Consider the following 27,762-nt stretch of genomic DNA (forward strand, 5'->3'; position numbering starts at 1 on the left):
CCCTTACTTTTCAGTATATTTACCAAACTCGCCACAGTTGTCTTCCAACTATTGTCCTGTATCTCTCTTGCCTAATTACATGGCTAACCCTGAGTCCATTTTACATTAAAAAACCATAATATAATTTTTAAGTAGTTCCTTGTCAAAAAGCAATTGCTTCCTGATGCTTCCTATAACTTAAAAACTAATTACAAAATGCTAAGGAAAAAGATGCTTACCTATCATCCATTGGTTAGGGAGAGTTGGGTACAACTACATTTTGTACTTAAAGGTTATTTTATCATTTGTGGGGTTTTAAATTTTAATTTATTATAAAATACAGATAAATTTTAATTTTATTTACATCCACATATTATTATGCATATCATATTCGAATTATTTTTACTAATTAAATTTATTTTCTTGCGATATTTTTTAATAGGTTTGAACTGCTATAATATAAAATAGTTTTATTCGTAAAATTTATTTTGTAGAGAAAGAACAAGTATGTTTTTTTTTTCGAATTATAATACTAAAAGAGTAATTCAACATATTAGAATTTTAGTTATTGCAATATATAAGGCAAAATATTATGAAAAGAAATAATGGGAATGATAGGTTGGTGGTGGCATAAGTAAAAGTTTAGAGTGATACAAATGGGGAATTAGATTCCAAGAACAAACTAGATAACATAATAACACCTTGAGAGGTACCAATCATGGGGCCTATTCACCTCTCATTACCTACCCTTTTGACTCTTGGTCCTCCAATGGTAATTTTAAAGAAAACTACAGGGCATCTACTGCCAAATGGAAAGGCATAAAATAAAGAAAAGGCGTAGGTTAATTGCTTAAAATCATGTTTTTAATGCAAGGGTAAATTTGTCAAACACAAAAATACAGCCCATACAAACACAAAGAGCTAACAAGATAGCGTGTGGAAGTTGTCTACTTTGTTAATGGATCGATAGGGATGTGAACACAAGGGAAAGTAGTGAAAAAGCAGTTATTTCTGCCGAGTGGGAACTATACCTTTTCTGCCCTTTTAATAATATTCATAAATAATAATATTGAATAATTTATATAAAAAATAAATAACATGAAATACATTAAATGGGTACTTTTATGAATGATACTTTTATTGTATTATTATTTTTGCAAAATTATTGTTCTTCTTCTTATTATTATTTTTCTTTTTGGGTTGGATGGGTATGGATAGAGATAATGGCCTACACTAGTAGACATTTCTACAACCATATTCTTCTCATCTTTCTTTCTCAGATTCTTTCATTGTTAGTGTGTCCATGAATCAACTCTTATTACCTTCTTTTTCTAGTACTACTGCTACTGCTACTGCTACTTCTGCTGCTGCTGTTACTTAGAAAAAATTAAAAGAAAAAAAAAAGAAAAACTACAACTTCTACTATTCAATACCTTAATAATAATAGTAATAATAATTCTTGGTTCTGTGTTGCGTTTGTTACTAAACTAGATTTATATGCTGCTGATATATACAGTCAAAAGAAATAACCTTTTCAAACACATTTACATGGGTTCTTGATTTTCCTGTTTTTCATTTTCAAGAGTTTAATAAATTTTTCTTGAGGATGCTTAAGGATTAAATTTTTGTTGTCAGATTCTTTGTTGGAGAGAAGGGTTTCTTGATTTAATAACTGAATTTCGAATATTTGTTGGTCCATTTTGCGTTCTGGGTTTTTGGTTGCCGCTGGTGGATAACAGGATAAACAACCCAGTTCTGTTTGGAATTAGAAACTTAGAATCTCGATGATTCTTTGATTCTTACTTGTGGGATGTGCGAGTGAATTTTTCTTATCTTCTTTCAATCTTGAAGGGTGATGTTGTGCTGCTGTTGTGTCTTTGCACTCAAATCTGGTTTCTTTATTTCTTTTTTGTAGCTCCTGTTGGTGGATAAGATAGCATCTTCTTCTCTCAATAACCCACTTCTCCTTTTTGATTCCACTTGTTTATAGTGAACTTAGAGTTAGGTGGACTTTACTCTTTTATTTTCTTTCCTTCCATTTCTTGTGTCTTTTCTTATTCTTCAAACTTTGGATATTTTTCACGTTGGGTTTTACTAGGCAGTTTCTCTAGATTTGATAGTAAGTCTTTTTCTCTCTATCTCTCTCTGCCCTTTATATTTTCTACCTGAATTAGCAGTAAGACCCACTTCACCTCGGGGTACTGTTTTTTGCTAGCTTTGCATTGGCAACTGTCTTGGATGAGTTTGCTCCATGTATTTGGGTTTGGTTTAAAGGTTGGGCATCTACTTTGGTTGCTATGTTGCTGGATTGTATCAGTAATTTCAATGAACTGGTTCATTAATGGTGAAATTGTGGAGACTAAGACTGGTTTACTTGGTGATGGTGGTGGCAAGATGTGGCTTAAGTTTTGGGAGAAGATCTCAAAGAGTAATTGCAAGATGCACCAGCACTACTACCAGTATATTGGGTCAAAGAGAGTAAGAAAAACATGGTGGAGAAAACTTTTGATGGCATGGGTAATTGGCTGGATCATGGTCTCTTTATGGATCTTCTGGTATATGAGTTCACAAGCCACTGAGAAAAGAAAAGAGGCCCTTGCAAGCATGTGTGATGAGAGAGCTAGGATGCTACAGGATCAATTCAATGTGAGCATGAACCATGTGCAGGCTATGTCCATTTTGATCTCAACCTTTCACCATGGCAAGAACCCTTCTGCTATTGATCAGGTTATTGGATCTCCTTTCATATATTTGCTGGAATTATAGTCTGCTAGAGATTGATTATTCTCCATTTGCAGTCCTTAATATCCTTATTATATGTTGTCAATTGGCTGTCTATAATGTAATTTTCAAACTAGACTTAATCTGCTAACTCAATTAGATTAAGGTATTTAATCGTGCATTTACTTGCAACTCCCTGATTTCACTGGATAAATTCTGTTCTTGAAAGTTTTTCTTAAACAAGTAACTAGTGTATAATGTTAAGTTTTGGAAGGTTGGCTTATAGAATATTAAAGCTTAATAGAGAAGCAGATCTGAGTTCTTTTGTATGTGATCACTGTTCTCCAGTCAGAAACACAAACTAACTTTCAGGATATGTAGAGGACTTTTGCAAGGTACACAGAAAGAACTGCTTTTGAGAGGCCCCTCACAAGTGGTGTGGCATATGCTGTAAGGGTGCTCCACTCTGAAAGGGAACAATTTGAGAGACAACAAGGCTGGACTATTAAGAAGATGGATACCCTCGAACAAAATCCAGTTCATAAGGATGACTATATCCCAGAATTATTGGAGCCATCCCCAATTCAAGAAGAATATGCCCCTGTCATCTTTGCACAAGATACCATTTCACATGTGGTTTCTATTGATATGCTGTCTGGAAAAGTGAGCTCCTAACTTTGTTCCTGATGTTTTTTGCTTGTTCAATTCCTAAGCTGCAGCTACAGATTTAAGTGAAATTTATAACCTGTCATTGCATGGGACTCAAAATAACTTCAATTCAAAGTGGTGATCACAATCACCTTTTTTTAGTATCGGCATCATAGCTTAGACTAAACAGATTTTGCAATGATTAAATACTTCGTAACTTGAAATGCTCCTTTTCTTACTTCTTAAAAGTCGTGTTATAGATCTACAGAGGGTTTGAATTCATTGGTGCTGTTACTTATATATGCCTGCAGGAAGACCGGGAAAATGTCTTGCGTGCTAGGGAATCAGGAACGGGAGTTCTGACTGCTCCTTTTAGGTTACTCAAAACTAACCGCCTTGGAGTTATCTTGACATTTGCTGTCTACAAAAGAGATCTCCCCTCCAATGCTACACCGAACGAGAGGATTCAAGCAACTGATGGGTATGATTTTTGTCATCAACTGTAAAATTGATAGGGAACATGTCATATGATTTCCTTCCATTGGCGGGTGCTCAAATACAGGCTGCAGAATTAGCCTGGAAGGTGCTTCTACATGCCTTACCAACTAGAGACTTAGAAGCTAGAAGGAAAAGGCAATGAATGCTTAATGATCCTAATGCTAATGCCAGTCTTAATGGAAGGAAAAATTGATATTGCTAGATGCGTAACAATGAGTATAATGATTTTGTATTTGATGAAAGGACTGGAAAATATAGAGTTATACGTGATCATAACTATTAAGAGGATGACTATTAAGGAGGAGCTCTTACAGTGTTCCTACTACTGACAAGCAGGTATCTTGGAGGAGTCTTTGATATCGAATCACTTGTGGAAAAACTACTTCAACAGCTTGCAAGCAAACAAACTATCCTAGTGGATGTTTATGACACTACTAATGAGTCTCACCCCATCAGCATGTATGGTTCAAATGTGTCAGATAATGGGTTGCAACATGTTAGCGCTCTTAATTTTGGCGATCCCCACAGAAAGCATGAGATGCATTGCAGGTGATAAGCAGCATTTGTCCTCATTCAATGCTCTTAATTCAAATTGTCCGATATACCATATCACAAGAAGGCACCATTATTATTTCATATGGCTAGTCTACTCATTCGTGCTGCATGGTGGAGTTGCTATTCCCATGTTAAAGATACAGAAAAATCTTCTAGGTTCAATGGTTAAAATGCATATAAGTTGAAATGGGTGCATAAATTTGGTTTTTCCTTAATACAGGTTCAAACAGAAAGCACCATGGCCATGGTTGGCAATAACAACTTCAATTGGTGTTCTTGTGATTGTGTTACTTATTGGACATATATTCCACGCAACTGTAAATCGAATTGCCAAAGTTGAGGATGATTATCATGAGATGATGGAGCTTAAAAAACGAGCTGAGGCAGCTGATATTGCAAAATCTCAGGTATATTTGGTGCTTTTGATTTGCTATATTAGATTTTGTTAGGTAGCATGAAAACCTAATTGAAGCTTAACTTCTTGCAGTTCCTTGCTACAGTTTCCCATGAGATAAGAACCCCAATGAATGGTGTTCTAGGTGAGTGGTGGACTTCTTCTTTACTCATCAAAGCTATAGATATGCATTGTTTGGCATACATTCAAGAGTTAAGAATAATAAAGCTCACCAATTCATGATACTGTATTTCCATTGGTTTATCCAGGAATGTTACATATGCTTATGGACACTAATCTGGATGTAACTCAACAAGATTATGTCAGAACTGCACAAGCCAGTGGAAAAGCTTTGGTCTCACTGATCAATGAGGTTTTAGATCAAGCAAAAATTGAATCTGGTAAGCTTGAGCTTGAGAACGTGCAATTCAACCTGCGGGCAATTCTAGATGACGTACTGCCACTCTTTTCTGAAAAGGCTCAAGTGAAAGGCGTTGAGGTAATATATGGTTTATGTGGTGAAATTTTTGGATAATCCTGGCATGATCTCTTGTGCTTGCAAGTCGCACATTAATTAATTGTTACCACAATTTTGAATACCTAATAACTTCTCTTCTATTAATTTTCTTATATATTGCTCTTTTCTCACCATCTAATATCCAAATTTTGGTATTGCCATGATCATATTGGTGGGAAGAGCAGCTGGCAGTTTACATTTCTGATAGTGTTCCTGAATTACTAATTGGCGATCCAGGAAGGTTTCGGCAAATCATAATCAATCTCATGGGGAATTCGATAAAAGTAAGTATTCAGCTAATTCTGGATTCAGTTTCTATGATGGAATACATTCCGCATACAATAATCATTCAGTATTAAAGAATTTTCTTTATAACTTTGATCACCATAAAGATGTAGGAGAAATATACTTTTAACCTATAAATGCTATACCTTGGTAGAACTTTCAACTTTTAGCTTGGAGTTTGATCTACACATTTTCCATGGTTCTCGAACTTGATGAGCACTCTAGCTGCATTTGCTAGTCCTCTTTGGTTAGTGATTCAATAGGGACTTCATTGCACTGTGCTTGGCATGTATAGGGCATTGGGCCATCTTGTGGCCAAAAGATCTGAAAGCAAATAAAATAAAATAGAGGTCTGTGGGAGCAGAATGAGGAATTCTGTGCTTGGAGTGTTTTTTAGGATCATTGTTAATAAGGTTTTAAAATGTCTATATGCTCACCAAACAGAGCTCAGTAAATTTTTTTTAATCTTTTTGTAAGAATTGGAACCTTTCTTTTTCCAGTTCACGCATCAAGGACACGTCTTTGTCACTGTCCATCTTGTTGAGGAGGTAATCGACTCCATAGATGTGGAGACAGGATCATCATCAAGGAACACTGTGAGTGGTTTTCCTGTAGCAGACAGACGCCGAAGCTGGGCAGGATTTAGGACATTCAGCCAAGAAGGATCGAATCGTGCACTCTTGCCATCCTCTGACCATATCAATCTAATTGTGTCAGTTGAAGATACTGGAGAAGGGATCCCTCTTGAAGCTCAACCTCGCATCTTCATTCCTTTTATGCAGGTTGGTCCATCCACTTCCAGAAAATATGGAGGCACAGGCATTGGCCTAAGTATAAGCAAGTGTTTGGTTGGCCTCATGAATGGAGAAATTGGGTTTGTAAGCATACCAAGGATCGGGACCACCTTTACATTTACTGCTGTTTTTGCCAATGGCTGCTCCAACACAAATGAGTGCAACAGCCAGAAAATCAGCAGCCAGTCTAACACCATAACCTCAGAATTTCGAGGCATGACAGCATTGATTGTGGATTCCAGGCCTGTTAGGGCCAAGGTTTCAAGATATCATGTCCAGCGTCTCGGAATGCATGTTGAAGTTGTCTCTGACTTGAATCAAGCCTTATCTAGCATAAATAGTGGGAATATACTCATTAATGTGGTTCTTATTGAACAAGAAGTTTGGGATAAAGATTCTAGTATTTCAGCTCTCTTTGTTAACAATACAAGGAAAATTGATCATGGCGTTTCTCCAAAATTGTTCCTTCTGGCTAATTCTATCAACTCTTCCAGAGCAAACGCTGTAGCTTCTGCTGTTTACACCCCAAGTGTCATCATGAAACCCCTGAGGGCAAGTATGCTGGCTGCATCTTTGCAGCGAGCAATGGGTGTCGGGAACAAGGGGAATGCACACAATGGGGAACTAAGCAACCTTCTTCTGGGACGAAAAATTCTTATTGTAGATGACAATAGTGTAAACCTCAAAGTAGCTGCTGGTGCTTTGAAAAAGTATGGAGCTGATGTGGTATGTATAGAGAGTGGGGAAAAGGCAATAAAATTGCTTACCCCGCCACACCAGTTTGATGCCTGCTTCATGGACATCCAGATGCCAGAAATGGATGGGTATGTAAAATCTATTCCTTGTCAGTTATTTTGCTTTGGGGTTTAGTACTTCAAACACTTGCTTTTGTTTAAACCATATAATGCTTTTAAAAGAAGATATATGTTGTTGTTATATGCTTAACCTTCAATTTACATATTTATAAGATTGTGTTTTTTCTTATAACATGGAAAAAGCAGCTCTTTGTAGGATGTACTACCGTACACTACCTGAGAGCTGGATGCTTAGTTCTCCATTGAATTTTATTTTCATTATCAGTTGGTATAAAGTGAGTTCTTAGGATTATGAAATGTTCTTCCTTCTTAGATTTGAAGCTACAAGGAGAATTCGGGATAGAGAACACAATTTCAAGAATTCTATTCAAAGTGGAGATAAGACAGTTGGAGGCTATGAAAATCTTCCAAATTGGCATGTGCCCATTTTAGCGATGACTGCAGATGTAATCCAGGCTACTCACGAGGAATGCTCAAAATGTGGAATGGATGGATATGTTTCTAAACCATTTGAAGCTGAACAATTGTATAGGGAAGTTTCAAGCTTCTTCCAGCCAACCTCCGCTGTCATTTTGTAGAGAGAAGTTATCTTCAAGGCATACTCATGACATTAGCGCGGAGCACCTTTCTCTGGGACGTTTTGGGATATGCTTGAATACATAAGGAGTTTCTCCCAAGAGTAAGTACTCCTTCCACCTAGGCTGATAATCTTCTCTTCACACTTTAACAGTTTTCTTTTGGAATAAATTTCTGTACATTTTTCAATGCTCTAAAGTCTGTATATTCTAATATAGACTTGGAAGTTGGTGTTGTTGATCTACAAGGCAATTAATGATCTTGACATTTCTACAGGGAAAAACAAAACATGTGTTTTTGTTGCAGAGAGTGTATATAGAAAAGCCATGATTGATTGGGGCCCGAGTTCCATTGATTGTTTTGTGAACCACGCACAGCGAAGTGACAGCAGTTCATTTTTCCTTGTAAAGTTGATCTCATTAAGTAGGTGTTGGTTTAGAGTTTGGTTATGGTGAGAGATGTGCAGAGAGAAAAGCTTGTAGGAGGATAGGACAATCAGATTTGATTATCTTTCTTTTTAAAGGATTGATCTATTTGTACCATAGAGATTAGAGATTATTCAGTTTGATAAGAATGAAAGATAGTTCTTCCACAATGGAGGAGAGAAATGCATCAATGTATATTATCTCAGTAATAAAAAGAATGTCCATGTGTAGCCATACGTACGTACCCTTTTATCATTTCTTCTTTTCTGTTTCTAACAATACCATAACTTTCTTGTACCAAAAGGATGGTTTAGTATATGTATACATACATATATCAAATTCTTGGAATGATTACAGCATTTATATTTTTCTTTTCTCTACTTGTAAAGAAGAACAGAAAAATAGAAGCTTTGCTGCTGGAGAATAATTAAGCTGATACTGTCTTTTGCTTTTTTTTTTCTTTTAGGATAACTGCCTTTTGTAATGATGTGAAATATCCAAGTTCATCTATGGTAAAATTTATCCGCGGTTTCACCCGCAAATTCAAGAATGTAAACATGAAAAAAAGCGCATGTCACGAACCTTATTCAATTATTGCAGGATTATGTGCTCCAATTGTCCAATCAGGTCGATATGTCCGAGTGGTTAAGGAGACAGACTTGAAATCTGTTGGGCTTCGCCCGCGCAGGTTCGAACCCTGCTGTCGACGATATATGCTTTTTAATAGCCTTGGACTTGGTCATTTAGTTAATTAATTTTGGTTAGCCAAGGTTTCACACTACTACCATTTTCTTTTCTCGGAGAATTAATCTAAAGCCAAAATGTTTCACTTGAATTTACAATAAACGATGCTCATAAGTATTCCTTCTCTTCTATATTATATCATTATTATTGTATTCTCTCAATTTTATAGTAGTTTTTCAATTTAAAAAATTTATTGTTTTTATATAGTTAATACAATAATATGATTATTTTATTTTATTTTTATATTAAAATAAATATAATAAATTTTTATATTATTTATAGAAAAATATTTATTCTATTCCATCTATTCTTTTCATATAATCAATTAATTATTTTTTAATTTAAATGAATTATTTGTATAAAATAGATAAAATATTAATTAAAAGTATATAATAATTAACAAGATATAATGTTGTATTACAAGCAATAATAAATATTGTATTTAATATATAGATGTAAAATTTATTTATATTTAAAATAAAATGAATAAAATAAAAGTATCTAATAACAAAAATAAAAAAATAAGTAAGCAAAGCGTTGGATTAACGCTAATGGATGGTAACAAGTGTGAATAAAGAATAAAAGGAGCGTAAATAGACAAAAACGAAATCTCAAAACACCTCTCTCCTGTCGCGACGGTGATAATATCTCTCTCTATCTCTATTTCTAACTTTTAATCTCAGCCCTTAGATCAGACCATATAAATACCGAAAACCCCCTCTCTTGTTTATTTCTCTCCTCTCTCGATCCCTCTAAAACCAGCGTTACTTGCCAGCGGCGAAGAAACAAAAAAAAACACAGCACACAGAGAGAGAGAGAGAGAGAGAGAGAGAGAGAGAGAAGCATCGATACACACAAAATCAAAGAATTGTCATTATTACTATTTTAATTTTGAGATAGGAATGGATCCAGACGCCGTGGCAAAGGCATTCGTAGAACACTACTATACGACGTTCGATGCAAACAGAGCTGGATTAGCTAATCTTTATCAGGAGGCATCTATGCTTACTTTTGAAGGTCAGAAGATCCAAGGTGCTCAAAACGTCGTCGCTAAGCTCACTTCCCTTCCTTTCCAGCAGTGCCAGCACAGCATCACTACTGTTGATTGTCAGCCTTCTGGTCCTGCTGGTGGCATGCTCGTCTTCGTCTCTGGTAATCTCAAGCTTACCGGTGAACAACACGCGCTTAAGTTTAGTCAGGTACTCTTTTTTTCTAAAAAAGCCAAATTTATTTGATCTTATTTTGTTTGTTAGGGTTTTGTGATTTCTCCGTTTTGATTGATCTGCTTGCGATCGCCATATCGATGTTACGGATTTATAGGTTAAGAATATGGATCTCTTTGAAATAGAATGTGAATTGTCTGATGTTAGTTTTTTTTCTTAAAAACATTTCTGATTTTGTTCGATTTATTTGTATTTCTTTCGGTAGATCCTGGCAGCTTTTAGCATATTATTTAAGTTTTAAATGCCCAAAGTTTATTGATAATGTGTTCACCTTAAATCAATATTTCGTGTTCATGTTGATGTATTTTATGCAATGGATAACGTAGTTTTGGCCTTCATTTCCGTCTTTCCTGCTTTATTTTGTGGTACTTCCAAATTGATTCTTTCACATAGCTTATTGGTCTTACTCAATGTTGCAGTACGTTTAATTATGGGCAAGATCCGCTACTTGCTTATTAACCAGAGTCATTCTATTTTGTGTACATGGAATAGTATCATGTGGAGACTCTTTACACTGGGTTAGCTTTACCAGTTCCTGCTTGGTTCTTAATCATTGTTATAGTTGTAAAGTTATTTAAAAAAAAAAAATTGAAATGATTTTTTGAATTTATTAAGGCAGCCAAAATAATTACATTGTTTAAATGATCAAATTTCTTATGCATGAAAAGCTAAATAATTGGGGCGAGTGGGTACTCGGGCATTTAACTGTTTTTGTATATTTCTTTTAGATTTATCCTGTTATCCTTTTGTGTTTAACACTCTGTTGATGAACACATTGCTTGCTTGTAAGCTTAATTTGTAGTGAGCAAGAATGCAGGTTAATTCTATTGAGGCAGGTTAATGCTGCTTTACATCTTGCAATAATGGACTAGCATGTTCTTAACTCAAATTAGTTTATCTGATACGATTTGTATTAAATGTTTCTCCAATCTTAGTGACATAATTGGAGCTTGCCTATATTGTTAGTTTTAGTCATGCCCACATTCCTATAGGTATCTCTAGAAATTAGTTTTATTTTGGACTATGTCGTTTGCTTTTCAAGATAATAAATTTACCTAGTGATCAGCATTCTTTTGCCTTTTGGAGTAGTTCTTTTAATTGTTGTTTTCTTTAGTTGTTTATGTACATATCTGTCCCTGTTTTCTGGCCAAGTAAAATTGTGTGATTTTCTTTCCTAACCAAATTTCCGTTTTGTGCTTTTATTTTTTTTTCTCAGATGTTCCATTTGATGCCAACACCACAGGGAAGCTTTTATGTCTTGAACGACATCTTCCGGTTGAACTATGCATGAAGACAAGATACATTCAAAGACTTTATGGCCCAGACGTTCAACATTGAAACCACTTTGCTCATCTCTTTCTGGTTTTAGACATTTTAAGTGAAAACTGTGATTTTTGTTTGGTTTATGTTTTATGTTTCTATGTGCCTGTTTATTGAAAACTCAGAGATGCTTCGGCATGATTTGTTGGATTGGTAAAGATGCTCTCTTGGATTACCTGTTAAAAGATTGGGTGTTGGGGATTTCATAACTTTCCTAAAATTGGAATTTTACAATAATTTGCGTAATTGCATTTGAAAGCCCGTGCGTTATTTGCCTAAAGGCTTGCCATGTGTAGTTGCTCGGCTTGCTTAATAGCCGTTGCATGTGGCAATTGTCTGTTCTCGTGCTCTTGGTTTCCTCTCATTTTTCAGAAGCTCCCGGGTCCTGTTTTATGTACCCTCAGCAACTTACAATAGCTGATAAAAGGGGCACCAGGACTCAATTGAGTCAACTTATTGTTGCGTTTGAAAAAAAATAAAAGAAAAAGAGAAAAGCTTATTGTTGCCTTGTATGTTCCGATCCATTATTGTAAAGTTCAGAAAATTGTCTTTAATTTGTTCAATTTGATAACAGAGGCGATATATTATAGTTCTGGTTCATAAAAACGGAGCTCGAAAAGTTGAATGCAGTCAATAGAGATCACTTGTCTTTAATTTGTTCAATTTGTACGGTGCAATTTGGTCTACAAGGCAGACAACTGGGCAAAAAATGCATTTGAATGCAGGCTCTAGGCACAAGTCAATTTTATTCTTATTTTGCACCCAAGAAAACAAAGAAAAGAGAACTTTTGCGGTACTCTACTAGATGCATAATTTCTTCAATCATTCCCGACAGCCCTTCTTTTTCAAGGGAGAACATAGCTGTGGCTGTCGGGGGTATGCCAGTCTAATGGCTCTGAACTAGGAGGAGGCCTTCTGCTTAGCACTCACACAAGCCAATTTACACATTTTATTTTTCATAAAAATGAAGCAGGAAGCAAACATGACGCAGTAGCTGCATATTATTCCAACAAAGGCCATAATTTTTTTTCCTTTATTTTGTGTGTGTTTTGGAGTGCAATAAGAGTTCCTATTTCTTATCACCATGTAAGCCTAAATCAGGTATATGCGGTAGTTCTGGCATATGGAGAGGAGATGATGCTTCTGTGTGTTCTTTATCTTTTTCAGCATCTTTTGTATTTGCTCCGGGAAGTTTGATCATCCCGGCAAGTACACTTCCAAAGGATTTAAAAGGGTGAGTAAATCCGTCTTTAAGTTTGAGAATGAGAGAGACCTCAGATACTTGCCAGGCCACAGTTATGACAATCAAAGCTGAAAGAAGGCAGTGAGTCACAATATTTTGCCTCTTCACATGTTTTAGCTCTTTCACTATCTCTTCTGCCCCAATTTCAGTGCTGCTACCGACCTCCTCATCAGGTTTCTCAACTGAAGCAGAATCTGCCTCATCTTCTGATTCCTCCACTGTGCTGCCTCCTTTCAATACTTCCAACTGTCAACAGAAAAGAGGCTACATAAACTTGAGATTCAACCTTAACTTGAACACAGATATAAGCTGCACATCGATATCCCAGGCTAATCAACACAAAGATAAGAGTCAAACAAGAACATAATTAACACGAGAATTAATTCAGCAGAATTATTAATCAACTAAAGAACAACTGGTGCAAATCTACAAGAAAACTTTCCATCTGAATTATAATACCTAATAACATATATTAAACTTAATAATTGCGTAGAAGCTAATTCTAAAACCATATCAAATTTCGAAATCTGTAATACCTCAGAAAGTAATCTGTTGAGGAGGTGGTGATCATTATCTTCTTGAGAACTATGACCAGAAACTTCTTTGCTGTTTCTCTTTTCTGCTAACAGTTTCTTGATTGCCTCATCAATTAGCTTCAGTTTTTGACTGGATTCCATAGATACCCACTTTTGATGAATGGAGAATATGACGCGTTAATAAGTCAAAACCCTCTCCACTCCAGTAGCTTGGCTTATCATTGCCGATAGGCAGAAGTGGGCACCGTGTGATTTTCGCCTACAATTATAGCACAACTAACCATACGTCACGCCGTCTCTTTATTTTATTTATCTTCTTTGCTGTTAAGCCGTCACTTTCTTCTATTACGCATTTGGCCATTTGCTGATAGAGAATAATTTTGGTTCATGAACCGCCGGTTCTATTTCTATTGTCATATGAAATATGAGCCAGTCCTCAGAGGGGAAGGTACGGTTTTAGTTCATAGAAGCATCGATTTTAGTTTGGACTTCGGTTTGGGTTTAAGATAATTCTGGTTCAAGTTGCAAGAGGGGTTTCAAGTTGGTGCCGATTTTATAACTGTTCCAAATCACAAAAGGTTTCTTCATCCACTTTCGTTTAATATAATAATGCGTTGAAAATAGATTAAGAAACATGTGCTGCACCCAATATTTTTGATTTTAATACTTTATACTAAGATATGATGGGACTCAAATGAATATGATCAAATTTTAATTTTTGCTATTAACGTTTATTCCCAAATCTTCCTTTTCTTTTTTTTTTTTTTTTTTTCAGAATGCTTAACTGATTTATAAATTTAAAAATTTACTGTCTCAGAGATTAATAAAAACTGTGCCAGATTCATAGGAAACACTTTTAAGTAATTACAATAATTTACAGAAAGGATATGGGATTATGTGCAATCATTCCTAACAACTGAAAACTAGCGGTGAGTATAGGGCATTATACACAAACTGAGTAAGGACACTACGAAAACCATGTTTTACCAGGCAACCTAAGACTGGTCAAGGAGATGAAACACGAGTCAGCAAGTTAGGAGCTGCTCCTACTCTAAATAGTATATATTGTCATTCTCCATATTGGCCGCAGAGCCTGATCCTACTGCTTCACTTGTCTCACCAAGTTCAGCCTGCAAGAATAGTTCAGAATCACACATTATTAGTCGAATGGCTTCAGAATGTCAAGTAACAAAACACATACCGTGATTGAACATTCATTACTGATATAGAATGCTTAACGAAGAAAACTGTTGATAAATTATATCATTCAGAACTAATTCATTTTTTGCTGGATTTTGTTTCATGCTGATTGACATGTTGCAAGAATGTAGAAAATGATAGTTGAAAGTGTGAAATGTTATTAATTTGAGCATGTTATTCTGTATAAATAATGAGGTAAGGAGGAAATAATCAAATGCTAATTGCTTCTAGTCCATAAACTGCAACTCATGCTAAGATATACGAGGCTAATATAACACAATAATCAATTCATGGTCCATAGACATCTCCCAAATTCCATGCCAGAAATCTTTTTGTGAAATACTCACTTTTGCTAGACGGTAGCGTTCAAGCATCCGATGATATTGCTGACGTGCATCAGGAGAATCAACCATTGACAGCACACGTGAGACAGCCTCATCAATAGCTCCATCAACTTTTTGTTTGCGGAATACCTTGAGAATATCTTCATCTTCACTTTCATCAACATGTTCTGTCTCATTTCTGAAACCTCGCAGACCAACTCCTTTGCGTCTCCATCGAAGCACAACCTTATCTAGAATTCCAACAGCCCAACAGATTACCTTGTAGTGCTTCCTAACTTGATAGCCTCTCACATGTGCCTGCCCAAAAAGAGAAGTGAGTAATCTAGCCTCCAAACAATATGTTATTTACTTGCTCGCTCATTGATTATGCAAGTTCACACAAAAATATGTGCCATGTCTACAAGCATAAATATTGATGCACGGAAGAATTTTCGGATTTAGCATATCCTCAAGTTTTTACAAGCACACAAAACAGATACTTGGGCAGGGACAAACCTGTATCTTCACAACTTTCTGTCGAAATGCTAGGAAATCTTTGCGACCTTTCCATCCTCTATACTTCTTCTGAATAGATAAAGCTGCTGAGTTGTAATCGCGTGCATTGCGAAAAGCCAGCTTTGACACAGCAGAAAGCCCTTGAATATCACCAATGTTGACTCCATATTCATCAATACAATTAGCAGAGACAGCAGCTTCTTTCTCTTGCCGCTTCCTAAAAGAATGTGCTCTGAAAGCTGATTGTATTCGTGCAGCAGCCTGAGCTGCATTCCGGACAGCAGCCAAGGTATCTTTAAGTGAAACTTGGTCTTCGTTGGCAGCGAAGCTCCCCTTTGCAATGCTATCTACAGTCCTCTCAGCTTCAACCTGAGCAGATCCTTTAGATAGCTCACTTTCTTCTAGTGTAAGGGATGAAAGATGACTAGTTAGTGCCAACTCTGACAGATAACCTGCAAGCCCCTTATACCCGTTATTGGCAGCAATAGATGCTGGTGTTTTTCCAATTGGATCTTGTGAAGTGGGATCTGTAACAGCCCCAGCTGATGCACCAGAAGCTAAAAGGGCTGCAACCATTTTTTCCCTGTGACACAAAACAATATACACCAGTCAGAAAACCTCTTGGCAAGTTGTACTAGCCATTTTTGTATGAGAAATAACCAAGAGTCAAGATGTAGAAGACACAGATAAGAGGATATCTTCATCTCAGAGAAAGCAGAAATAAAATTAAAATGCAGAAAAATTGGAAACTAAGGAATTGCTACCCTCCAATGTCATTGAATAGCAGCAACAGGCACTCCTTTAAAACCTCATAAAGTAGAAACGCAAGCAGATGGTTGACAAACTGCTTTATTGCAGAATGCAAAATAGGCTTAATTCTCAAGGATCTGGGTATTCCATTTATTTTAAATTTTAAAGTCATAACTTTGCCAGGTTTATAACCACTTTTTGTTTTATTCCATTACTCTACATATGTATCTGTTTTTATCCATATCTATTTGATCAAAATCAAACCTTGGAGCATATTGCCCTCCCCACAATTTGAGAGTTGCAGCAGTCTTCCTTCTTTTAAAGTATTAACACACTAAACAAGTAATATAAGTTCAGGGGAACATGTTAGAAGCTTGAGTATAACTTTACCTTCCAAAACGAGCAGCCCAATGAAGAGCAGTCCATCCATTAATGTCACGAAAATCTATACTGACTCCATGACTGAGAATTGGGCTCAAGGCCCACTCGAAGCCCAACCCAGCAACCATGTGTATGATCCCCTGCTCTTTCTTGGACAAGGGGCAGCTAGGTCGATTTTGAATATCTTGGGACTTGGAAGAAAACCACTGCTGCAATTTGTCTTTTAGAAGCTGTTGCAAAAGCCAATCAACAGTGCCAGATGAAGTTCCATTGCCGACTAATAGAGCCTCTATCACGCTACCCCATGAATCATCATCTGTTTTTAATTTTCTCAGTAGATCAATTCCTGTTTCTATGCTGTCTTCTTTGAGCAAAGAGGAATCAGACAGAAGCATTTGCACAAATCTGACAAGTAACAATAATTCTTCAGGACTCTTGGCTACTTCCATTTGGGAGTTGCAATGTGCACAACTGCCATTCTTAGAACGATATTCAAATTCTCTAATCTCACTGCAGGACTCTCGATTGCCAATAGTAATGCAGAAAGTGACCTTCCCTGGAAGGTGGGGAGGGGCTTCGCAGCGGAGAACACCTTCTTGAATGATTTCAACAGGAACCTCAATATTACCAAACATGCATGTCCATGCAGATTCTGATGGATCACAGAGAAAAGATCCAATAATGATGACCTGCAATAAGAACGAAGCTTCGCTAATTTGCAATTATTATAAAGGGAAAACTCACATGGAGAAAAATTGGTCCAAGATGATCTAGTGGCCTTACTTCTTTCTGAAGATGTAGCCCAAAATCATTTGGAATGGAGAAGGAAAATCCATATAGCCAACCCCAAGTAACTTGGAATTGAGGCTTAGTTGAGTTGAGTATAAAGGGAAACTCACCCAAACAGCATATGCACCAGAAAACCATTTAAAATTTTTTAAACATATTCACATACTGGTATAGAAGTGATAAATGCGGTGGACAGTAAACCGAGCACTTTTGTCTACACTGTTTCCATTTTCCAATAGATAACTCATTGGGAGGAATGTGGATTTCAGATTTGAAGCTTCATGTCACTCATTGAGCTAGCAAATATAGTTCAACTAATCAAAGTGTGTTCTCATCAAATCTAGCTACCTAGGCTTGCAAATGACAGCGAAACCAATAAGCAACTGAAGCAATTAGGTTTCTGTTACAACATGTATATTATATAGGAAAGTCTGTCTATAGCTTGATCATAGGAGACTAATTAGATGCCAAATTAGGAGTGCTTCCTTGTATATGTAATATTATTGTGAATAATACACTACGAATTATTTTCCCAAGTCTGATTTCAATTAGTTGATTAAGCCTAGAGATGGAAAAAAAAAGAAAGGAAGTTTGGATCATTATTAGAGATTGATAGCACTTGAGAACATACTGGTGCTGATCCTACTATAATTCTGAATTTTATTAGCCAAGAGGATAGCCCAAAAGCATGCTCTATTAAACCACTTAGGATCACATAATATATCCTATTCTGCTAGTCATAACTTCAACTTCTGAAGTCCAGAAAGCTATAACTGGAATATCAAGGCTCTGCAAAGTAGTAGTGGGAACAATGTTATCAATTATAACTCTATTATGCCACTCCAAAGCAAAAGCCTACTTCATTAAGTGCTGGAGCAATGGATTAGTATATTCTCCAAACCACACCACAGGTACATTCTTGGAATATTGTCAAAGCCTCATATAATGAAAGGACAAAAGTCCAAAAAATGCAAGCGAGGTATGGATTTGGTTGGGGCATACCTTTGTAACCTCAGTGTTATAGCCCCATTCTGGGGATATTTCACAGATTCTGAATTTCTGCTGTTGTGCAACTGTAAGACTTGAATCTGCTTCAATCGGCACTTCAAGCTGGCCTTGGTCATATAGCACTGAATAATATTCAGGATTGGTATCATAGGTTTCCGAGATTGAAGAGTAAGCAGGAATGTCAAAATTCTCGACTTCTTGAGTTAGCAAGGTAGAAGCTGGCAATTTATAAGCGTTTCAAGGATCAGTGACAGTTTACAATACATTGAAAGACAACTCAATTACTAAAAAGAGCAAGAGGAGCTGTACAATTGCTGCCATTATTTCCATTGAAATTTAGCCAACGAGAGTACTCAAGTTCTTCAGCTGGTTCTCTCAAAGAAGGATGGGGCTTTTCCTGTCACAAGTATTACTAAATCACTGTCATGAAAGAAATACTAAGATAACTCCTAGAATTCTGAATTGATCTACAAGGGTAACAAAACTTTGTATTGTCATCCATGTGTGTGCAACACAATGACATAAACACACACAGAGAGTGAACTTACCCATGAATTGAACAAAAGAACTTTAAGTTATGAAAGGACTATTTGTTGCCAGGAATATCGTAACCAGGAAATCATAAATGTGACAGGAGGCTATATGTTTCACCTGAAATTCCAGGACATCATTCCAAGAGATAGACTCTTTACTTCCATCTGCATGCTCCTGTGAAAATGACTGATGGAAGGAGCCAATTTCACCTACAAGAAACAATGTCATTAGCAGCTCTTTCTCAATTCTTCCTATTTAATTTAGTCACATACATACACAGAAATATATAACAGAAAATAAATAACAAAAGCTAAGGAAGTAGATTTACAAGATGTCAGTTAAACTGCAAACATGACCATGTATGTAATAGCTAAAACAATCAATCAGAGGCCAAACTTTTTAGAGCAAAAGTATCTAATGATTTCTAAGCCGAGAGCTACAATTTTCAGGGTTTCCCAGGACCTGGGTACAAAAAGCACTTTATGATTAGACCTTGACTACCCTAAAGCTCATGTGGAAAGAAATCACAGTTTATGTTTGGTAACAACATAAGTAGCACTAACGTGACTATTTTCCCTCCAAATTTAATGTAGTAAACATCTTAAAGATGAATATTCTCTCCATCCATTATCAATAAGCCTTCAAAAGCTGTAGACACCTTAATGTCAGTTTCTAATACAACAATAAGATCAAATTTATGCCTCAGCCTATAAAGCTCATTGACATTATTTCTCTTTTCAAGCTAAACATAATATATGAAAGATATATGCTATAAATCAGCCACAATCAAGCTCAGCCACATAACATGTGCATAAGAAACTAGCATAACAGATAAGACTCGTTTTTATGAGTTCAAGTCATATATAAATGACATTACAAACCTGCATCCTCATGGTGAACAAGACTGTTGGTCTGTAGCTGCATCCTGGCATGTCCGCCATAACCTTGATTATTTGCAATATATTCTGATCCAGGCAGCAAATTTGAAGAGAGACTTTTCTTGGAGAACTGTCCTTCATATGCCAGAAGTTCCAGATCTTCTACAGCTCCTTCCTGATTGTAGTCTAGAGGAACATCATTGATGCTGTCCTCATTCAAACTCAATTGCTCCTCCAGTCTTCTAAAAAATTGACTATTCTCATTCTCTCTAGAACTAGTCAATTCTTCTATGGAGATTAATCCATCATCCTGGATGACTATCCCCGAACTAACTTCTACAGAGCCTGGACTAGATGAATTATGATATGGGTCATGTGAATCACTAAATATGGAGGTAGAATCTTGATTCTGTGTAGTATAAGATGACGGACTTGGAGAGAAAGAAGAAGGTGATAACTGTGCAGCAGATCCAGGAGTGGACTTTCCCTGTAGGCAAGAATGATATTGTCTGCATTAATTTGGAACAAGATCTATGCAGCAATGAATATCATCGCAAATGCTGAACTTACCTCACTAATCTCTCTATAGTGAACGAGAACAATATGCTCATATGCCCTGCCAAGATGAGTACAATATAAGCAAATTCAGCTGATTGAATTATCATCAATTAGTCTGTTTTATTATGAAGTAAGACCTAATTACTTGGAGGGTATAACCTGTGTTGAAGATTCCTATCTTTATTCTAGATTTGATTTTATGGTGTTATCATTAGTTAGAAAAGATCATTTTTATTATTTCTGTCTTATTATCTAAGCTAATCTAGTTCCTTAAATCTAGATGTACTATTTCAACATTTATATTTATTTTGTTGTAACTCTGCTCTATAAAAGAAGTCTGTCACAATGAACAAAAATATAAATGAGAATATTTATTCTTTCTATTTTCTTTAACCAGTAGATATGTAACAAGAGATGGTTTTAATCTCATTCCCTTTTATCTATACAGCTCTTGCCTTTCTACCACCATCAGAATGTCATCAACTGAATCATGGCTGTAGTATATCAGGAAATTTAGAAACAGGTGAGAGTAATTAATGAATACAGGAATACTCACGGGTCCAGCATCCAGTAGCTACGTCTCTGGAAATTTGGGTTTTGTTCTCCATGTGCATAATAACAATTTAATGCTTCAACATTTCCAACCTACACTCGTGCAAATAAGATGTTAATATACACAGATTCACCAAGACATAATGCATGACCAAACAGAACATTCCAGATGTTAAGTTCCTAATCTTTCCAAAAGAGCAATTTCATTTTGTAAGACACCTTTCAGACACATCATGTAGATGCATGTAGATGCAAGTATGTAAACAACAATGTAAGGGCAGGCACAAGTACAATTCTTGAGAAATTTTCAGCTAACCATACAAGACATAGCATACTTGGGATGTATTCCGTGTAGCTCTTCAAACTATTTAATAGTCAGTTGCAAAAATACAGAGAACAAAGGAGCATTTTGAATCAACCAAATTCTTAAGAAATAAATCGACACTTCCATCGGTCTCCCACAGTAAAATGATGAGAAATCTGAACATGGATCAGACATAGAAATAGCACGTCATTCTAATTGTTCTCTAATTTGACCGTACATACAAAATAATTTTAATTGAATGACTATGCTGATATGTTTAGCGCAGAAGTGAAGCAGTATACAGATTGGAACTAAAAATGTGGCAATAAGGGAACGATGAGACCTTAAGTCTTTCATGTGCTTCACCAACAGCTCGTCCATCCTTCTTTTTACGCCAATTATGACCATCTCTACGAAAAAACCTGAGCACTCTTTTGTTGAAAAGAAACAAAGATCCACCTGTTGCAAATTACAGCCAGTTAATACAAATAATTAAGCTAGCATAAAGAAATCAAATTAAGTTAATTTAAAAAGATTACTAGTTGGCTTTTGAGGTGGCTCCTGGTTAAGCTGGTACTTTTCATGATTTTGCAATATAAATTGAACTTCTGCTGGCTTTAACCATCGCATTTGTGCTTCTTGAAACAAAGCATTTATATCATATCCTGAAGTCCAAACACATAATATCGATCAATTACAATGTAACTACATATTTCAATTTTTATAATTTAGCTATCAAAACGCACCAAATCTAAAATTTCAAAAAAAAAAAAAAAAAGAGGAAGAAAATAACAACAAAACGACGCAGAGAATAATAAAACATCTAAACTCAGAAATCTTTACCTGACTGAGACATATCGAACTCCTAATATTTCTTGTGTACCGTACAAATTGCAGAGAAATTACTTCACTTCCTCCAGCTCATGTTTCTAACCGCTAAATTATAACGCAACTGAAATCAAGCTGGCAGTACCGGAGCGGAAGGATTGAAGTCAATCCTGAACCGGATCAGGCTTCAACAAGAGAGAGAGAGAGAGAGAAATGAAATGAAGATAGTACAGTGTTTGACTACGGGCTTTGTTAGTAGTACGGTGAGGGCCTGCTTTTATTAAAGCTAAATGCGACAGAGAAGTGAAGACGAAGACGAAGACGAAGATGAGACGAGAGTAAAATGTAACTATGTAAGCAAGCAGCAACTGAGAAATAGCAAGCTGAGGTTATTATCTGCTGCTTGCGAGTTTATGCTATACTAATTACTTTTTATTTGGTAAAGAATGAAACAATTATTTCCTCCTCTAGATGTATCTACTCAATAAATATGAAATTAATAAATTTTTTCAATCTCCAATAATATATTAAAAAAATATAAATTTATTTATGTGTTAAATGAATAAATAAATAAATTAAAATTTTCAAATTTAATTATTTTATTAGATGAATTTTTTTATTTATAAAGAATATAAAAATAATTATTTTATTGTGTTATGATATATTATAATTTAGTAAATAAAAAAATAAGTTATATATCTATTCATTTTAAATAATTAAATAATATTTCATTTAATATTAAAATATAATAATATAATGGATGACCCATTCATTTAATTCTATTTTATAGTGTATATATTAAACTAGGCAAGAATTACTCCATTTATTAATTTGATTGGAGTATTATTCTGTCAGCCACATGACAATAAGTTGTTAGTTGTTGACTTGACCGCTTAACAATTGAAGCCTGCACCGTCGAATCTTCCAACAGTGGCATCCAACGGTTAGCATTCATGGAAACCAACTAATGCAAATTTGTTTCTTTCTTTATTGAAGTTGAATGGGCCATGGCCCGCACATAAAATTGGTGACCATTTATGCTCAACAGCAAATCTATAAATTCTTAATTATTAATTTTTATAATAAAAATATTGGTTAGTTTTGGAAGTTACTTTTTACCCTTAGTATTTCAGAACTTTAATGGTTTATTTAAACAACAATTATTAGACAATGTTATGAAGTGGCAAGAAGTATAGGAATTAGATTTTGACATTCAATTTCTTAATAACCGGTAAATATGTAAGAAAAATATAAACGGGAGATGAAAGCTATTTTGGGTCATTTTGGCATAATATGTCTGGTTCATAAATATCGGAGGAATAGGTAGCACTAATGCTGGATAGGCTGGTCTCTATCTTGAGTACAAAGTTGGCTTTTAGCTTAAAGTTCGAGTAGTGGGATTTGCTCTGGAGACGAGACACAAAATGATTTTAAAAACTTATCAATTTTTTGGCACGTGCGAGTAAAGTGCTTGTACTAGGGTTCCCCAAGTCTTACTTTGATATCCAAGACAAAACATCTAATCCTAGCCTCTCCCGCAGATACATGCATCCATTGACGGTCCAATGCAGCTTTTTCATATGCACAGAGACTCTATAGGAACACAGAAATGCAGTATGTGACGGCTGTCAGGGTTTGACACTTAGTGATACTATTTCATGTGGTGCCTCTAATCTCCCACATTTTCGATTTTAAGTCTTGTGAAGTTGCAGAAGTTGTAATTGTTTTGTCTTTTGAGAGCAAGAACAGCTCTCTCTCAGTTCAGAGCCTAAATAGCACGTTTTTCATTATAGTTAACAACAAGTTCTAATGGAGTAAATTAGGTTAACGTGCCTAATCCAAGATAGGCACGTTCTTACAACATATATTTATCATTTGAATTATTCTGTAAATTTACGGGTCAATATCTTATATATACTACAAATATCATAGGTCCATAATAAATTATAGTATTTTTTTTCACTTACATTATATAAGTTCTAATATGCAAAGGTATAATGTTTTAAATTAAATCATTTTTTAACATCGTTCTTCTAACAATATCATTATTTTTTATTTTTCTCATTTCTTATTTTCAGTAATGCCTAGACGACTCATTTGGAAATACCCTTCCTATTCCAAAAGGGTGTGAACTTACTATTCCTTAGCATTTAGGATTATTCGTATTATTTTTCTAGACTTGCCTGTATTATGAAAAGTATTTGATAAATGCGCGTACAAAGCCATATAAAATCCATCATAAATATTATTTATTAATATTATATTTTTATTTAAAAATTATTATATAATTTATTTTATTAAAAAAAATATAAAAATATAAATAATAAAATTGAAAGAGATATTATAATATTATATTTTACTAGTATATAAATTATTTAAAAATTCTATATATATTTTATTAGAATTTCATTTAGCAATAATCATTTTTTCTATAAATTTAATTATATAAAATTTTAAATTTATAAATAAATTTTATCAATCTAACTCCCCTCAATTAAATGTAAGTCGATGTTAACTAGTTTCTTATCATATGAGCAGAAACAACACCCGATGCATAGAATATGAGTATTTTTTTTTTTTCTTTTGGCCTAGTTAAGTTATAAATTACCATAAATTATCAAAACTAAATTGAGTGGGCTTCATTGAACGAGCATGTACTCATCAATTGAACTGTCTGGCAAAGTTACCTTAAACACGAACATCCAACATCTCATAGAGGCGAACAATATCTTTCAATTTTTCTAACGAGTGTGTTCTCATTGCACATTTAGTCAAAACATGAAATGATTTGGTTTTAACTTTATATATTAGTCAACTTTTCGTTGGTAATGGTTCCATTTTCAATTGGACAGCTTTATTTACTCTCATAAATTTCTAAAGTAAGACCAAAAAGAAAAACATTAATCACGCTAATGTGTTGGAAAACAAGTATGTAATTAGAATGGTTTTGTTGGGATGCTTTCCCTATCATGGGGGTTGAGTCCCATATGATGTGTGACTCAGACACAATGGATGCTCAGCAATTTGGGCAGTGAGCCAGGGCGAAGTTTCTCCCATTGTAGCTTTTCAAAATTGTACCAAAGTAAAGATGGACAATCCCATACCATATGATAAAATAAAAACACATTTTAAAAAATTAAAAAATAAAATGCTAAGAACACTTTATTTTTAAAGATTAACGGATGTAGTAATTCAATATTAACAACTTAGTAAAATAGAATAAGATATCTAATAAATTAAATACTTGCAAGTTATATTACTATTTCTTTAATCAAATTTAAACTAATCATAATTATCTACGAAAAATTAAAAATCTAAAATATAATTGGCCATGTTTTATATGAAAAAATACCATTTAAAAATTTTATTTATTAATTGCGTGATTTGTCTGCTAAAACACTAATTAATATTTGCTAAATTGTATGAATAAATAGCTATCTGCTGTATATATCAAGAAAAGAACAATATATGAAAAAATAAAATATGTGCACATAAAAAGGCTTTTAAATATAAATCAATTAAAAATTAAAGAGTATTTATATAATAATAAATCTCTATACAGAAAACTACATAAATAAAAATTCTTCTCAAAGTATAAGAAATTCAATTAAATGGAAGAAATTTCTTAATGATTCTAGTGGTACAGTGAGTCTTCCAAAAGCTGAATTGAAATCTATAGTTCAATTCTGACTTTTTTGCATGATGGACACTCATCCTTTGAATTACCCATTAAACAATGGTGCCATTGAAATCACTTTTCTTTGTTTAGTTCGTGCTTTCACACAAACTTTCCAGATACTGAATGATTGGTTTTATCTTGAATTGCCAGAAGAAATGACAGTCTCAGGCGACGAAAAAGAAGGAAGGTTTTAAGAATCGTTGTTGACAACCAAAGGGAAAATCTTAAAACAGAGTCTTACACAGGATTAGCAATTTAACATTTATCATTCAGAATTTTTTTTATTTTTAATTTTAAAAAAAGAATGCCTTTGATGATAACTTTTCTCCTCTGATCTTGGCTACTGTAATCTTTCCATGGATGCTAGGGTTTTGCCTATTGGATATTGTGAAGGGGTTATGTTATATGACAACCATACAGAAATACCTGTTGTCATCTATTCGCAATTTTGTATAAGATTCAACAAATTCAAAGTCATTGAAATTCCGATATTCTTTACCTCTAATGTCTTCCTAGGCATGGGATGAATTTTTTGACATATTCCATAAAGGAGCTGATGAAGATGATGACGTGTTGGTGCAACTTTCCATAAATTTCCAAAGTTTTTTGTTGGTTTAAGGTCGAAGTTTCCTTCTTTTTCCTTTTTCTGTCATTTATTATGACAAATAGTGGTATTGTCTCTGCATTGCATCATGCACTGCAAGGACAAGCAAACAATCAGAAATCATTTTAAGAAAATCCCCCAAGGGAACTGTTACTTAGCCTTGTCAAGGAAAATAAATTAGTCAATTAATGCAAAAAGCTGATGCAAAAACTTCATGATCTTTGATTTAAATCTTACATACATGTAAAGAGCTGAATGCTCCAAGCAGGCATATGCGGAAAGAATGATTCAGACAGACCCTGAAGGAAACTGGAACTTTTTTAGTTAAAAACCTGAAAGAATGATATTTGGGCCTGCAAATGACACCCAACAAGCAATTAATATGGTCTTTGGAGCTTTGAATTATGAAAGAAAGATAGACTTGGCTATTTGGCCCAGCAAAGGGAGGAGCATATATAATTGGCCAAGTTATTCCTTTCGTTGAAAGATTGTCACGTGCCAGTAGTAGTAGTAGTAGTAGCAGTCACTGGGAATCACAAATGGGACGGTGGAATCTCAAGTAACTTCACCTTCCAAACTTCCGCCCACACTCTCCACAGCCACAAAACAAAACCATACTCTGATTTGTATGTACGTATAAAGACCCATCTCCATTCCCTCCCATATCCACCCACACTTACTTGCGTATATTTCTTCCCTTCTTTTCTCTCTCCCACAGCCTACAAAATACAACGAGAAACAAAGACAAAAAGACCCGGTTGAAGAACAATGTCGGATTGGGGCCCAATTTTCGTGGCAGTGATCCTGTTTGTACTGTTAACTCCTGGTCTGCTGTTTCAGGTCCCTGGCCGCCATCGCTGTGTCGAGTTTGGCAATTTTCAGACTAGTGGTGCTTCCATTATGGTCCATTCTCTCCTTTACTTTGCTCTTATTTGCGTCTTCTTGCTGGCTGTTAGGATTCATTTATACATCGATTAGTCAAATATAGCAGTCACCAAAGATTGATGTATTAACTTTTTAAGTACACAGAATGTTATAAGGATTATCTTTTTTCTTTTTCTTTTTTATCTTTTTCTGGGTCTGAAAGTCTGTTGTGGTACCTTATATTGTAGCTCGCCATTTGCTAAGTAATAACAGTGGAGAGAAGCTGTTTCTTCAGATTGATTGACTCATCATTCATTGTCCAGAATCTATCTGATACAACATTTCAAGCATTAGTGTTCTTTAAATTAAATTATGGAGTACTGGCATTCCATTCCTGCCATTCTTGGTAGCTATAACCTGTGTTTTCCAGCCAATAAAGACAAAACTAAAACTTCTGGTCAGCATTTCCTGAATACTTCGTTATTGAGCACTGAATATCAACTTTTACATCACATGTGGGACCTTGAAATTTCGGATCCACTTAAAATGGAGATCCTGAGTTTTTTTTGTTTTTTTTAATTGGCAAAATTCATATTCTGATCCCAATTTTCCAAATTTGATCATTGTATCATAAAGAATCCGTTTGACACGTGCAGCTTGATCAATTTTTAATAATTTTAATTAATTACCCTTTTATTTTTATTTTTTCTGGAAATTATAT

General features: G+C 35.0%; 5 protein-coding genes and 1 non-coding gene across 7 annotated transcripts; 4 read left to right on the plus strand and 2 right to left on the minus strand.

Moving 5' to 3' along the window:
- The first annotated feature begins 1,153 nt into the window (after window positions 1-1,153).
- On the plus strand, window positions 1,154-8,441 carry LOC8285483 (histidine kinase 3). 2 transcript variants are annotated; one of them, XR_007216576.1, is made up of 11 exons: window positions 1,155-2,706; window positions 3,082-3,363; window positions 3,660-3,829; window positions 4,183-4,395; window positions 4,622-4,808; window positions 4,889-4,940; window positions 5,065-5,294; window positions 5,498-5,596; window positions 6,098-7,215; window positions 7,520-7,885; window positions 8,059-8,441. XR_007216576.1 is itself a non-coding variant. In XM_015716746.2 (10 exons), the coding sequence occupies exons 1-10, from the start codon at window positions 2,218-2,220 to the stop codon at window positions 7,782-7,784; spliced, it is 3,105 nt and encodes a 1,034-aa protein (XP_015572232.1). In that variant the 5' UTR covers window positions 1,154-2,217; the 3' UTR covers window positions 7,785-7,886. The 2 variants fall into 2 exon arrangements, 1 of the variants encoding a protein (XP_015572232.1); XM_015716746.2 differs by lacking the exon at window positions 8,059-8,441 and having other exon boundaries at window positions 1,154-2,706; window positions 7,520-7,886.
- A 393-nt stretch (window positions 8,442-8,834) lies between these two features.
- TRNAS-UGA lies at window positions 8,835-8,916 on the plus strand. Its single transcript has one exon. It is a non-coding gene; the product is annotated as a tRNA-Ser (tRNA).
- Window positions 8,917-9,588: 672 nt separating this feature from the next.
- Window positions 9,589-11,752, plus strand: LOC8286782 (nuclear transport factor 2B). The gene is made up of 2 exons (XM_002514854.4): window positions 9,589-10,150; window positions 11,391-11,752. Exons 1-2 carry the CDS (start codon window positions 9,854-9,856, stop codon window positions 11,463-11,465), a joined length of 372 nt encoding a protein of 123 aa, XP_002514900.1. The 5' UTR covers window positions 9,589-9,853; the 3' UTR covers window positions 11,466-11,752.
- Window positions 11,753-12,204: 452 nt separating this feature from the next.
- Window positions 12,205-13,549, minus strand: LOC8286781. The gene is made up of 2 exons (XM_002514853.4): window positions 13,274-13,549; window positions 12,205-12,983 (listed from the first exon to the last, which is right to left on the minus strand). Exons 1-2 carry the CDS (start codon window positions 13,412-13,414, stop codon window positions 12,564-12,566), a joined length of 561 nt encoding a protein of 186 aa, XP_002514899.1. The 5' UTR covers window positions 13,415-13,549; the 3' UTR covers window positions 12,205-12,563.
- A 544-nt stretch (window positions 13,550-14,093) lies between these two features.
- Window positions 14,094-22,262, minus strand: LOC8286780 (calmodulin-binding transcription activator 4). Its single transcript, XM_015716658.2, has 13 exons — window positions 21,910-22,262; window positions 21,606-21,731; window positions 21,410-21,525; window positions 20,767-20,855; window positions 20,223-20,268; window positions 19,656-20,139; window positions 18,892-18,983; window positions 18,550-18,637; window positions 18,235-18,458; window positions 16,453-17,132; window positions 15,313-15,895; window positions 14,821-15,114; window positions 14,094-14,403 (listed from the first exon to the last, which is right to left on the minus strand). Exons 1-13 carry the CDS (start codon window positions 21,920-21,922, stop codon window positions 14,320-14,322), a joined length of 2,919 nt encoding a protein of 972 aa, XP_015572144.2. The 5' UTR covers window positions 21,923-22,262; the 3' UTR covers window positions 14,094-14,319.
- Window positions 22,263-26,663: 4,401 nt separating this feature from the next.
- Window positions 26,664-27,335, plus strand: LOC107260922. The gene has a single exon (XM_015716681.3). It carries the CDS (start codon window positions 26,946-26,948, stop codon window positions 27,153-27,155), a length of 210 nt encoding a protein of 69 aa, XP_015572167.1. The 5' UTR covers window positions 26,664-26,945; the 3' UTR covers window positions 27,156-27,335.
- Window positions 27,336-27,762: the final 427 nt, after the last annotated feature.

The sequence above is a fragment of the Ricinus communis genome, chromosome 7 (genome assembly GCF_019578655.1).
Source record: "Ricinus communis isolate WT05 ecotype wild-type chromosome 7, ASM1957865v1, whole genome shotgun sequence".
In the NCBI taxonomy this organism is placed as follows: Eukaryota; Viridiplantae; Streptophyta; class Magnoliopsida; order Malpighiales; family Euphorbiaceae; genus Ricinus; species Ricinus communis.